Source organism: Thermobia domestica, chromosome 11 (genome assembly GCF_964235325.1).
Source record: "Thermobia domestica chromosome 11, izTheDome1.hap1.1, whole genome shotgun sequence".
Lineage (NCBI taxonomy): Eukaryota > Metazoa > Arthropoda > Insecta > Zygentoma > Lepismatidae > Thermobia > Thermobia domestica.
Genome location: NC_137464.1, coordinates 83,589,132 through 83,604,895, shown reverse-complemented (window position 1 = coordinate 83,604,895; position 15,764 = coordinate 83,589,132). Strand labels below are relative to the sequence as shown.

The 15,764-nt window shown below is 32.4% G+C and overlaps 1 protein-coding gene across 1 annotated transcript in view; it reads left to right on the top strand.

Moving 5' to 3' along the window:
* The window catches only part of LOC145663611 (N-acetylated-alpha-linked acidic dipeptidase 2-like), a 59,632-nt gene that overhangs the window by 25,810 nt on the left and 18,058 nt on the right, over window positions 1–15,764 (top strand). Inside the window, exons 9-11 of the mRNA XM_081729719.1 lie at window positions 3,244–3,366; window positions 6,585–6,731; window positions 11,036–11,204. Coding sequence (XP_081585845.1) covers window positions 3,244–3,366; window positions 6,585–6,731; window positions 11,036–11,204 — 439 coding nt within the window. The remainder of the gene's footprint in view (window positions 1–3,243; window positions 3,367–6,584; window positions 6,732–11,035; window positions 11,205–15,764) is intronic.

Here is a 15,764-nt window from a genome sequence, read left to right as displayed (position 1 = left end):
GGCGTAAACATATGTTTAGCAAAGTGGAGCAAAGTGTCAAACCTTACCAGAGGTTTACTAAATCTGTTTCTAACAAGGGACATCACCCAATTGTCCGGCTCCGACTTCAATGAAATTTTTCTAGCTGATAGAGGACATATATGTATTATTTGTGATGACAGAAATTTTTGCCATGGTGCATGTTTTCTATTTTTTTATAATTTTTAAGAGTTGTGATGTGGTTTTTAGAGATTACTGCAGAAGTCCCTTACTAACCTTTGTAAACGGCACGTTAATGAAAGTACAACATGTAGATACATATAACGTCTAGGGGGAAGTTGTATGGTAGGTATGACCTTGACGGAAGCCATCTTGAAATCCGCCTTTTTGAATTAAGATCAAGTTTTTTAAATGGGAATAGGGTAATATGATACATAATTTCGGGCTAGAATTTAATCAGGAAGACAATGGTGAAGGTAGTTTTGAGATACACCCATTTGGGGAAAAGTTACAAGGCATTTAATTGTTCACTTACTACGTGCGAAAGTCCCTTACCTCCCCTTGTAACCCGCGTATTAATGCTAATAAGTGGATAAAAGCTTCGGTAATACATATTATGCCTCAAGTGAAGTGATAAGGTAAAGGTAACCTTGACGGCAGCCATATTGAAATCCGCCATTTTGAATTAAAGTGAAGTATGGAAAATGAAAACCATAGCATGTGGCACCTCATTTTAGTAGCAAATTTTCCCCAAAAGCATCCAGTAATCTTTCTGAATTTTGAAGATTTGCAATGTAATTATTTATTTTAAACGAGAATACATGAAGAACCTACGGACCTATGTGACATAAAGAAATACAAATAAAATTATAACAAATTGGTGTTATACGAACACAAAATTATCAGGAAATGTAGCATACAGGTTGCGCCAACGACAAACAATAAATTATTTTTAATAAATACAACTTTAAAGGAACAGTAGCAATGATAGAAAATATCAAAGAGGCATAATATGACTGTTCCCAAAACATTGTTTGTAGCATGAGCATAATATGAAAACAGGTAATTTGTTTATAAAGGCGTGTAAATTAATTAAGTTCCCGATCAATACTGATTATAAATCTTACAAACATGGATCATCGACAACAATCGCTAGACTAGCTAAAAAAAATTCCATAGAAAATAAATATACAATAAAGCAATAAATATAAAGCAAAACAAAAGACCCTAGATTTACACAACAATCATATTTCGTTTTCCTTTTTGAAGTGAATTATCATTTGATTTTTCGTCTCATCTACTATACAAGCTACATCTTCGGCATATCTGAATGCAAAGTTGGAGTTCTTTCTTTGTGCGATGATTCATATCAGCAAACGAGTTTTTGAAGGACAGGTATAGGAAATAAATAATTACATGGGAAGTCTTCAAAATTCAAAAAGCTTGCTGGATGCTTATTCCAACGCTATTCATGAACTGACAAATCACAACTCTTAACAAATGCAATAAATTTTAGGAAACATGAGCCATGACAACAATTGCGAAGTGCCAGTTGGAATCTTAAAACATGCGGTGAAAATTAGGAGTGTTGCCAATTTGAAGGATCGAATAATGGACGTTACTGGTTGCCGATTGAAGGGTCGAATAATGGATCGAAATTCATATTGGTTAACTATAGAACCGAAATGAGCATACCATTGGCTTTTTGGGAAAATTTACTATTAAAATGAGGTGCCACATGCTATGGTTTTCATTTCTCATACTTCAGTTTAATTCAAAATGGCGGATTTCAATATGGCTACCGTCAAGGTTACCCTTACCCTATCATTTAACTCGAGGCATAATACGTATTACCGAAGCTTTTATCCACTTATTAGCATTAATACGCGGGTTACAAGGGGAGGTAATGATCTTTCACACGTAGTAAGTGAAAAATTAAATGCCTGTAACTTTTCCCCGAATAGGTGTATCTCAAAACTACCTTCACCATTGTCTTCCTGATTAAATTCTAACCCGAAATTATGTATCATATTACCCTATTCCCATTTAAAGAACTTGACCTTAATTCAAAAAGGCGGATTTCAAGATGGCTTCCGTCAAGGTCATACCTACCATACAACTTCCCCCTAGACCTTATATGTATCTACATGGTATTTCTTTCATTAACGTTCTGTTTACAAAGGTTAGTCAGGGACTTCTGCAGTAATCGCTAATAACCACATCACAACTTTTATTTAAAAAAAATAGAAAACATGCACCATGGCAAAAATTTCTGTCATCACAAATAATACATATATGTCCTCTATCAGCTAGAAAAATTTCATTGAAGTCGGAGCCGGACAATTGGGTGATGTCCCTTGTAAGATTTTCGTACTGTGCAACATTGTTGCCAGATTGTGCTACAAGTAGCAGATTGGGAGGCTTTTTAAGTGTCCTCGCTACTAAAATCTCAAATCGGGCAACACGCTACCTTTGAGCTACTTTTATTATCTGTAGGCTATAAATCTTAAGAATGTGATACTTTCTTATTTTTCACATAATAAATAAAAAATTATTAGTTTTATATAATACAATAAAAGTTTTGTTAGTTGAACATTTTATTCGCAACGAACAATAGTTTTAGTAAAACTAACATATTCGATACTAGTTCAATTCTTGTTGTAGTTCTTTTAAATCTCCAGATCTGACAACACTAGACTTTCGTTGAATTTGTGCTGTTGCAGTATCACTGACCGTGTTCATATCTCAGTTAATAGCTAGGTCTAATAACTGTACGGAGCTGTGTAAATGTGAACACTACAGATTTAATTGTGTTGCTGTATTACCCATATTAATATAATGAGTAAGTGGAGTTACAATGAAAACTTTCCAAAATTCATGACTCTTGATATAGTATGGAGTTTGTCCGAAACTGCGGTCGCCGCCTGACAGTTGCCAACCCAGACATCTGGCGTATTTTTAATCCCAGGTGTTTCTATTAAATCGGTAAGGCGTGATTACATATGATTAGTAAAAATGTATAGCTGCAAAATAATTCACTTTTATGTTTGGGCTACAAATAGTTCAAATCCGCTACTTTTAAAGCACAACCTTGCTACTTTCTGATCTTCGAATCTGGAAATACTGCTGTGGAAAGCGTTTCTTGTTATGTTTTCTCAACATGTGAGTTTAAGTGTGTGATTTTAACTTGATTTTTAACATGTTTACTATTTCACGAAGATAAACTAGTAACATTACTTTTCTTTGTCTTTCCTTTTTATTTAGATCGTTATGTAATCTTAGGAAATCATAGAGATGCCTGGATATTCGGTGCTATTGATCCTTCTAGCGGGACAGCAGCTCTTTATGAACTTGCTAGAGTTTTGGGAGATTTAAAAGTAAATTCAGGTATGTATGATGTAAATAGTCTATTTCTTTTGAATTAATTTTGATTTGTTAAGATAATAATTGCTTTTAAATTTACATTGTAAGTTAAAGGAAGACTTATTTAAGTATTTCAACATGATCAGCCTGAAATGTAGCTTTTTGTGGTAATTTGACGGACTTCCAGCATTTTAGTAACTGTAAAGTTATACAAAAGCCTTACTAATGCTTATCAATTACTGTAATTGGAAACTGGTAACGATTTCTAATTTTTGTTCAAGACTGAAACACACTAAATGCAACTATAAGCTAAAGCGGTTATGCCTTGTTGTGCCTTGGTGCGTGAGCCACTGAAATAACAAATTTAAGGCTAAGGGAACACTATATTTACTCGTATTCATAACAATTTATTTTGAATAAATCATTTCTATTTAATACATTTTGCATTTGGCAAGCTATCCGTCTAATCGATTGTTATAATATTTTAGTTTTAATTGTAACTTTACCAATGATCAAGCCGTTGTGCTATGTCTATTAGAAAATTTCTTGGGTAGAGTGGCGTTAGAAGACCTTTTTAGTAGAACTTATTCCTCCGACGAGACAACTTGTATAGAAATACCAACTGCTTCAAAATAAATAGTGAGGCATGTCACTAATAGAAGCACAATTGGATTGCCAAAAAGGTACTTCAGTTGCTCTTGTATGTTTCATGGTTCTAAGAATAAAAACAACATTAACCACAATTTAAATATTATTATCGCTTAGTACGTGCGAAACACACACACAAAGCGAAGTATAAACGCTATTCCTAAGTATAGGGTCTATTCTCTTAAGGAAAAGACAATAGACCACATCAAGATAGCCCTATCTCGTTTGTTTGGAAATAAATATAGTGGAGTCCCGCTAATACGAACTAACTTGGACCGAACCCTGTTCGGATTAGCCGGAATAACAGTAAAATCGCGGTTTGAATCGGGTGAACCTGTCTATTGTATTGTAATACATAGCGTATAGTATTTTAAAACACGTTTCCTGACTACAGTATATGTACTGTACTGGAAAAATATTAAAAATAATGGAAAAACTTGATACCTTTATTTTTCCACGTACAGTAGTTACAAATCTTTCCGTAAAGGGTATTATTATTTTATTATAGTACTTATTCTACTATATTACTGTATTTCGCTCATACTAAACCTATAAGTTTCATTATTGTACAGTACGTATACTGTATTCTATTTTAAACTTTGTGTAATTGTCGTAATGTGGCTTAAGGCCTAAATACAAGTAATAAAGAAAAATCTGTATTTAATGAAAGTTTACTTTGTTTCTATGGAAACGTGCACCCATTTTCATTCTTTTTGTTATTTTCACCAACAAAAAAAATAAAATAAAATAAAATAAAATAAAATAAATAAATAAAACTCAACTAAAATACATTTTTCCTCCCAGACCTGTTTGGATTAACCGGGTGTTTGGATTATCGGGACTCCACTGTATATTAGAAAAATAAGTACTTCGTTCAAAAATTATAGGCTATCAATAAAACGTTCCAGCGTCATACACACAGGTGCGTAATAAGTAGAAATTCATAAGAATATATCAGAGTAAAAAATAATAATAATAATAATAATAATAATAATAATACGTAGCATTAAGAATGAATAAGTTGGACAGTCAGAGAAAAATGTTAATGCATGCAGCCTGGAAAATACAATCTATATATATAAAAGAGAAGGTACAAAATCCTTTGTCCGCTCATCACGCTAATACGGCTGAACCAATTTCTTTCATTTTTGGGGGGTTATTAGGATTTGGACCCTAGATGGTTTTTATCATATCACTTTAATTTTTAATTACCAGTGTCTTGAGATAATTGACCATTCAAGTGTCCATAACGTACAAATCCTTTGTTATTAGTTCATCATAGGTAAAAATAAACGTATTTATATGCAACCCGCATGACCGTGTCACTCGGCGGGTTAACATAAATGACAGGCGATATACAGAGGAAAATAGCTTGAATCTTCTGTTTAAAATTTTTTAATTGATTTGCTTATTTTTACAGACACTTTTACAATATGCCAGCACCGGGATGACCGCAGCGAAGCGGGGCGGGTTAACATAAATGACAGGCGATATAATGTTAAGATTTACTGCAATCTTCTATGGTTTTTATCATATCACTTGAAAGCGAAAAAGTAAAAATTATCTAAGTAACAAAGTTTATTGCGTTCCGGGGTGACCGCAGCGAAGCGGGGTGAACGCTGCTAGTATTAGCATATAAGACAATTCCAGAAGTCATTCTGAGCAAATCTCGCTGTGTTATAAGTTTGACGACGTACTTGGTACATGGTACTTTGGGGCACTGTGGGAATTTTTGACAAAAATTCTCCCGCCCTTACTATTCAAGATAGAAACTTGAAATTTGGCACACACATGCAGTATACCAAGTACTATTTCTCAGATTTTTTAGATGGCTACGATCACACAGGGGGGGTCCAGGGGGGGCCAAAGTTCGAGAAAAAATTTTTCCCTCCGAAATTTTCACTTTGACATTTTTTTCCCGCTTCTGGTATATGGTATGAGCACGCAAGTGGTACCATTTAAAAGCCAGCTCTATTCTGAAAAGAATGAGGTATGAACCATGATCCTAGGATAAATAGTGACGATGCAGTAGCTGCTTGACTGAAAATCTAAAAAATAGCCCAAAAAGCCAGGATCCCAAAAAGGTTAAATAATTACCAGAAATATTGAGAAATGTGTTTCTACATTGAGAAAGGAAACAGTAGAAATTCGAAGACAGAAGATATCTTACATTCTCCTGTCACTCAGCAGAAAGTAGAAGGAGAAGGGAACATGGTACTGCAGAGCTGAAAAACAGGGATAATAAACGAAATTTGGCAAAAGGAAGATAATACATGTGCCGAGTCGATCGTTTTTTAAGTCCCTGTTTACTTCATTGACTAAAAGTACAGAAGACTCACATTAAGTTGATGCGGTTAATAATAATGAACAATATAGATACACACTGAACAAAACTCACAAGAATACCTTAGACAGCTACCTTGTTCACAATGATATCAATTTAATTTGATATTAACAAAGAAATATTTAAATTTTGCTCACGAATCCGCGATACATTTTGTTTAGAAACTTATAAAATGTTATCTAAACAATAAATTACATGAGATTGTTTCTGCTTACTGTTTTCATATAATATATTTTGTATTCGTTTAAAGGTTGGAGACCACGTAGAACCATAGTGCTTTGCAGTTGGGACGCTGAAGAATTCGGTTTAATTGGCTCGACAGAATGGACCGAGCAACTTAAGAAGGTACTTGACAACAGAGCAGTTGCATACTTAAATGTAGACTCTGCAGTCAGTGGTAAGTAAATATTTTAATTAATTGTTTATTTATTTACGAACATAATTCCAGATGCAGCTGAATGCCAGTTTACACTGGAATGTCTAACAAAACTAAGAGATGATAAGATGATGATAATAATAATAATAATAATAATAATAATAATAATAATAATAATAATAATATCTAAGTTATACCGGGTATATCAAAACTTCTGAATTCAAACTAAATATGAGGATAAATTACATTAAAATTTGCAAAATTAGCCCTATAATTAGTCAAATTTGGAAAAAATAGGGATTTCTTGGGAGGGTCCAGACTCTGAGGACGCACCTACTGCATACGTTCCTGAATTAGATTATTATTATTATTATTACTATTATTATTATTATTATTATTATTATTATTATTATTATTATTATTATTATTATTATTATTATTATTATTATTATTATTATAGAGCATCTACTGCAATCAAGATAACACGGACATAAGTCTGAGTCTGTATGTTAAAAGTATTACTAAATTATCTTAATTGCACATAATAATTGTGAATAACAGTACTAAATACATTCTTTGAACTACATATGATAAAAACAAATCACTGAATATACAAATTATTACAACTGTATAAGATAATTAGTAAAAAACAAAATTAATAAATGGTGAGTTTGAAAACTGTGGAACTAGCATAATCACTATTTTGGCGTGAACACCGAACAGTGCGTTTACTATGCCGCATAGTACGTCGTATACTTTTTTATTCGATATTGTTAAATAAATAATATTGAAAAGAATTTTGTGTTACAGTAAGTTACAATATTAATTATAAAACGAATAAATAATATTTTATAGTACATCTTCAATCAGTAACTTTTCATTAAAATATGGTCACTAAAAATGACAGATTTTACACAAAACTGAATCAAAAGTAACAATTCCGAAGTAGAAACACAACTTTTTAAAAATAGTATTATTTTTTTATATCAGGTTACAAAATAGAAAATAGAAGTTATTTTTTACATCAGTTTTTAATATTTCTGTATAAAACCTTTATCTATTCTAGCTAAAGCTCATTGACTTAACTAGGATATTTTGCTCGTGGGGGGAGAATGGCTCCTAACTTTTGAAAATTGCAAGAACCTGTCAGAAGACTTTGGTATATGAAGTTTGTTTCACCCTCTGAGCCCCCCTTAGCGCCCTTATTGTCTTCTCTTCAAATTCTTTAGTTCTTTCTCTCTCTTTTCTATTTCTGACTCTTACAATGGGATTGCTCTAGATTGGTCTCGTTCATTGATTTTTTATTTCCATTTTCCCTCTATCTTCAAAATCACAAGTTTTGTTTCTTAACCCCGACACTAGCATGTAAATATTCGACCAGTAAAAATTTATTTTACACGGTCCTAAATTTAATATAATATTTCCTATGTTTGTAGCTACTAAATACCTAGTTACAAATTTATTCTAATTATGAGAACTCGTGATTTTCTATTACAGTTTTGTACACAATATATTAGTCCAATTCTGAGTGAAAGTGAACATATTTGTAAAATTAATAACTCATTCTCAGTTTACTTTTACTCATTCTCAGTTTATTTTTACATCTTGTAGGAACACAAATAAATTTACATGCAATTCTATATTAGTATAATTTAATATTTTAATATGTTAATATCAATCATGGGTTAAGATTTATTCATTTTTATACTTAAATTGTAAAATATTTTACAGTAATTTAAATTTTATAATAAACTAGCTTTGCTAGCTCTGGGCTTCGCCCCCAGGCCCCCGCGTTTGCTCAGCCTATACGGCCTCGATCTTCTCATGTATCAGCCTTTGCATCAACAGTGAATTTCGTGCATTTGTTCTTCATATTTCCTGAATTTGCCAAACTCGAGGCTTTGCCCCCAGCCTTTGCTTGGCCTATGGCTTCGCACCTCTTAAACCCACGATTCTACCGAATTTCAGGTTTCTTTTCCTATTTTAACTATCTAAAAGATTTTATATCCCAGGAAAACGACCATTTAAATAACATGGAAATTTCTTCATCCCCCTTTAGACCCCTTAAAAATTAAAAATATTCACTTTGGCTATTTTCCTGTTGGTTAGTCCAGAAAGGCTACAGTCATGCCAAATTTCATCATTCTAATCCTACCCCAAATGAATAAACATTTTGGGTGTAGAAGACGTCTCATATAAATAACATGGGACAGATTTGTCAGCTTCCCATAAAACCACTCTAAAGTTTGGGATTTTTATTTTTACTGGTTTACATAGGTAACACTAACAAAAACGTACAAAAATGCCGAATTTCAGGTTTGTATCCCAATTCCAAGTACCTAAAACATGAGATTATAAGTAAAAAAAAAAAAAGGACCCATTTTGATAGCATGGGGAATGTCTTCATCTCCCCTTTAGATCCCCTAAAAATTGAAAATATTCACTTTTGGCAATTTTTCTGTCGGTTAGTCCGGAAAAGCTACAATCATGTTAAATTTAATCATTGTAGCCCTACAGGAAATGCGCAATAATTTGGGGGGTATAAAAGGTGTCTCATATGAATAACATGGGAAAGATTTTTCAGTTCCCTATAAAACCACTCTAAAGTTGAAAATTTTTATTTTTACTGATTTACTTAGGTAATGTTAACGAAATCGTACAAGCATACCGAATTTCAAGTTTTTATTCCAATTCCAAATGTCTAAAACATGAAATTATAAGTCCAAAGAAAGACCCATTTAAATAGCATGGGAAATTTCTTCATCCCCCTTTAGACCCCTTAAAAATTAAAAATATTCACTTTTGGTAATATTCCTGTAGGTTAATCCCGGAAAACTATGATCATGCCAAATTCCAACTTTCCACGTCAACCGGAAGTACCCCTTTAATTTATGTCAATTCATGTAGTTTTATATATAGTTAGGGTTGCTGTTGTTTGCTGTGTTGCAGCTTATTTACAGAAACCTTTGCTAGCAATAAAACACAGGGACTTTTTAACTAAAAGGAACAAACATGAGCGACTCGGAGAAATATATATAACTTTGTTCGTGTAATACTGAAAAATAAAAACCTGCAAATAGACAGGAGAAGCAGGTCAACGATACGGGAAGAGAGGGTTCGTAGATGAACTTGAGGAACAGCAATAACAGTAAAGTTTGTTTCTATTTGTTTCGAAGGTGAAAGATTGTCTGTCTAGAAATCACTTTTCTACTAGATCTCGTACAATCATATAAAGTAAGGGTGTTAATTCAAAATCACAATTTTTCAGATATGCTTATTTGTTATTTGTTATTCCAACAACAAACTATATTTTACACTTAAACATTCATTTTTATGGATGATCTTCTACAGAATAAAAGAAAATATTAATTTATCAACGTGTTGATGTTAGGTATTACGTTCTACAATCCACAAGTGTACATTTCCAAGATTACTGAATAGTTTTGATAGTTACAAATTTATACCAAGTTATATCTGAGCTGATCTTTTGAAAGAGTTATCAAAAGTTATTTAATTATCTATTCCCAGTCAAAATTTAGAGTTTATGAGTGGACGTCATAAATTGTATAACATAATGACATAAATTGGTGTGCTTCTAACATATTACTAAGGGACTTGTACGCGATTTTAGGAAGAAGTAAGAAAAGCAAAACATTGTTTGCAAAATAAAATAAAAATCACGCAGTGGATCAAAGTCATCGTAATTAACACTTTTGCTTTTCAATTTGAGGGTGGCAAATTCAAACCCTATGGTCAGACATTGTGACCAAGGTTTTCTTGTTTTTTTTTTCTTGTTTTTTTAAGTTGTACCAGCTCAATATCGGGAGTGGGATTTTAAAACATTGGTCACTAATAATAATTTAATGAATATAATAAACAATGTAAAAGTAAGACCAAATTATAAAAATTAACGTATAGTGAAACAAGAATTTTAGGAATCATCAAAAAAATCGATCAATAGATTGCGATCTTGACCAATAACTATCATTGGATAATTGAATCGAGTTTTCGCATTTTTTACGGAATAAGCACATCATGTTGAGTTAAGTGATAGTTTGAGGTTGTCTACACTATATGTAGTTCTCCAGATATAAGGCCTATATAAGAAACCTTTTGCCTGAAATATATTAGATCTTTCAATCCAAAAATGATTTTTTGCCATAATCTACTCAGTTAGTAATAAACAGTAAACACTCAAATCTAATATCAAGGCTATCTATGTATGGCATTTTTAATTTTCATTGCGCTAAAGTTACTCTATGCTTAAAATGAAACGAAATTCTTAGCGAGAAAGGTAAATTTATTGTTTTTCCATCTTTTTACAGGAAATTTCACACTCGATGCCAGTAGCACTCCTATGCTTTACCAGGTTATGTACGAAGCCGCTAAAAGAGTTCCAAATCCTAATCAGGAAGAAGTAGCAAATGGAAGGCCAACTGTATATGATACCTGGTTATATACATCACCTTCATCTTACGATCCAAACCTGCCTTTGTTAGTAAGATTTTATTTAGGGTTAACTTTAGTAGTTTCAGCTACGTTAGTATTTGATTCATAGTACTGTAATAACGTGTGCTAAAAAATATTTGAATTGGTCTAAAACCAAAGTGCATTTAAACCGCGGAGACAGTACTTCATAACACAGCTAAATATGACACCTCGAGAGTTATCATCAGAGAATTTCTTGGGATTTAGGTATGAAATTATTGTTCTAGACTTATATGAGAAATTCCATATTACACCACAGCCTGATAGGACTCAAATAACTATAACAAGTATACTTAATAGTAATGGCACAAGGAAGTGAAGGAATGGGTCATGGATGGAGATACTGACTTTTAAAAAAATATATATTCAGCGATCTTTTTTGCCTGGGAAATTTTTAGGCTGTTTTAAATATTTCGATTTTAGTGGGGAGATTACAGTACGTTTTACCTTTGTTTTCTCATTATAACACGAAAAATAAAACATTCAATTGCTGTATTCTGAAAAATTCCAGAATCCAAAAAACATCAGTCGTTTGATAGGAAACGAAGCGTGCAGATCGATGGAAGCAGTGGATTTCAAACTGCAACAAATTGTTTACAGAACTATTAGATTAACGTTCAACAACAAAAATGATTCAGGAAAATGTGTAATAGTGTTATCAATAATGTTCTGAAAGTGTAATAGTTTTCGTTGATGAAAATTACCGTTAAAATTTATGAATAAGCAAATACTTTATTGCAACTATATGTAGCATTCATTGAGGCTGCTAAAATTCAAGGGAAAAAGCATTTTCAACGCTATCCATAAGTTTCTTATTTCAAAACTCTTGACACGATATAACAGTTAAAAAGAAGGAATACTGTGAACAATGATGTTAAACTAACATCATACCAAAAATGGCTTTAATTTTGTAAATTTTATCCTCCGAATCTCGGGATAAAATGCTTCTCGATAGAAGAGTAAGATGTAAGCAAGATTTTATACCAAAACGAACATGACTTTCTATCTGTTTCGTGGCTTATGATACGTTTCCCTTTCCTGCCAGGTTGAACTTAGGCAAGTAGTAAAAGACACAGCTTCAAGATGTATTGCTTCCAGGTAGTTGATAAAACATTTTTTTAGGCAACCAAAGCGACACTTGGGATGTGTGGGTTGAAATAACTTACACTTGCTGGCAACAACTGCAATGCCAATTTGAAAACCAATTAAGATAACCAGTTCTGGACTAAACAGAACTCACGACTACTGAACATTGTAAGCACACTTCCTTAATAGCAGAGGGAAACAAAAGTGGTATTTGAACAAGAAAGTCATCAAAAGTAAAAAAAAAAAAAAAGAAACCGTTTTTCTCCCAAAAGTCCTATTATTTATGAGGGATAATCCGTTCAAAAAATTTGTTTTTATGCATCGTTAGTCATGAGTGACCGAGACATGCACTGATAAATCAAACGAGTAATACTTTTATTACATACCAACCCAAAGCCATATTTAAAAAACTGGTGGGTGGATGAATTAGAGTCACTATTAAATGTGTCGAGTGCAAGTACTACTAAAAAGGTGTTTCGTAAATTGAGGTAAACTTATTTCATTGTTTTCGCCCAATAAAAAATTCTCGGGTTGGCCAGCATTGCTTCTGGGTGAGCTGTTAACCTGGCTCCCGGCCAGTTCTTTAATTCTACAGTACAGTTGCAGTCATTACATGAGCTACATTACATTTGTACAATGGAATCTTTACAAGTTCTAGTAGGAGTACAACGATATTTCCTGTCTTACGTATAACCATAGAAATAATAAAATTATAAATATGCCTAAAGATAATTAAAAATGTAAGTTCCAAGAGTCTTAAAGAATTGAACTTAATGAAACTGCTCAGTAGATAGACGAGATATGTAATACTACAAAATTGATAACAATACACATAATTTAAAACACACTAAATGTATGGATCACTATGATAGTTTGGTCGTATGACAGATCTCCTGAAGAAAGAGATAGCGAAAAATAAGTGAAAGCTGTCATAAAAAAAAATATTTGTTCAGAATTTCCCGATTTCTTTAAATTTGAAAATATGGTAAACCTACTTATATCTTAGAACAAGTACTAGCCTCAACTGTGTTTTCAGAGTGTCAACACCAAATTTTCAACAACAGCGAGGCTAATTTTTCAGCGAAGTCTTTGTTGCGAAATTCAGTATTTTTCAACTCGTTGTACTACCCTGATGATGATACTCAATGGTATTGGGAAACAACAACATACGGTTAAATTAATAGCCTACTGTGTTGGAAATTTGTATTTAATAGTTTGGACCGCCATGCATTTTGAATGCTATTTAAATCCGTAAAGAAAATTCACCCTTAACTGTTAGAGCCCTTAGCATTACTGTGGTTCAATAATTTCAACACAATTTTTGATTACCCTTTTGATTGTCAGTAGTTGACCTGCATTAATTTCACCGTACATTTTCTTTGTTTTAATTTCTTCTCTTGTGATAGAGTACTATTAACTAGGCTTTCACCAAGAATCGAATCGAGAATATTCGCTTACTGAATCCAACTAATATATTTTTGTCCTTTTATTAAAAGTGTGCATTTGCTGTTTAATTCGTAAAATGTTTAAATAAGTCCTTATCAAAGCAGTACATAAGTATCTACCTGTTTTTTTTTAAATAATTATGGTAAAGAAAGTAAATATGAGAAAGAAATACGTAACAAGGTGCCTAAGAAAAGGTGTATTTTAGTGACATACACTAAATATAAAAATCATATGTTTTTTCACGCTTTTACATTTATTTGGGGGAGTTGGACACTTGTAATATTACATTCACGTGTGCCTGTCTCTCAGCTCGAAAAAAACAACTTAAAATAATGAAAAAATGTTATTATCAACATTTACGAATTCTTTACAAAGAACTTTCACATTTCTTTTGTGTCATTTCGCGAATATTACCAGTAATTTCAACAACGAATGGAATCCTTCAACTCCGATACTTTCACTGACGGACAATTTGTGCGAAGTGGGCAATTCAGGGTATATAAACAGCTCTCGAAATTACTTGACCAGAGAATTTACTCGATCATTGAAGTGTGGGCCGTCGCTCCGACTTGCTGGCATCAAATGCTTTCACATCGTGCTTTAGGAAAAGAGAAATTGAAGATGATTTTGCACTGCCAAATGCAATTTTCGATAAATGGTAGCATGAGTGGTGGTTTTCAAGACAGATTATAATGAATGAAAGAAACAAGATTGCTTCTAGCAATGTCTATCATGTGCAAAGTCTATTCTATCTGTCATTTTCAAAATTTTGAAAAAAGTTATTTATCACAGATTCGCATCCTTTCTAAAGAAAAAAATATCTCTATAAAAAAACAATTCAGTAAATTAGCAATGCCGGGATATTTTTTGAAAGTTATATATATAGCGAGAGAAAGTAGAAATAATATATATGGAACCTTTTGCATCACAAAAACTTTTGGTCTTGTTAATCACGAAATTATATTAAATAAATTACACACTAGAGATCGTGCTAAGTTGCACTTCAATCCTATTTCATCAAGCGCTTGCAATATGTGCAAATAGGAAAATCAAGTCACACTAAACAAGAGAGTCCCACAAATATCATGATCTTCCTGTTATATAAATCCCAAATGCTCTGAAGAATACATTTGATAACACGACACCTAAACTTACATAATGGCTAAAATGGACCAACTAACCATAAAATCAGCGGAATAGGTTTAAATGAGGGAAAACCAATTTCTCTAAATATACATCAATTGCATTTAATTAGGGAACTCATTCAAGTATCTGCTACTTACAAAATTTTAAGATTGAGAATGGATTTTTAATTGAGATGAACTTGTCAGTGATTTCTTGAGAAAACTAAGCATAAGAGTTTGCCTTAGACTCAGTAAGATCCTAACTTTGAAAACACTGAAAACGACATACTTCCCCTTGATTCAGTAACTCTCATTTATATCATACAGAATCATTTTCTGGAGTAATACCTGCCATGCGACAAAAATATTTACAATGCAGAAGAAGCTGTTAAGAATAATGCTATCAGTTTCTTTTTATACAACTAGTAGGCCGAAATATCAGCAGCTAAGTGTATTACCATCTCGAAATGTCACTCAGAAATATGAATAAACCAAATTTTCTTGCAAACTCGAACCTGTACCAATACAGCAGTAAAATCACCAATCATATTAAAATACAAATATTCCGGTTAATTAAAACTCAAAACTAATCACATCACATAGGGATAAAACTGTGATAAACTATCAAATTGTGTTCAACATATGAAAAATTTACATATTAAAAGGCATTTTAAATTATCGTTACTTAATCATCTATTTTACAGCATAGAGGAAGATCTTTAATAAGATATTTCTATATAAGACAAATATTTAAATTTTCTTTGAATATCGAGCAAACATATATTACAAGCGGAAATGACCGTGTTCACTCGCATAATATTTGCACTTTTTGTACCAATTTTTAATGCGAAAATCCAACTGCGACTAAAACGCGAGGAAAGCTGCCATTCAATTATAGCTACGATCAAAA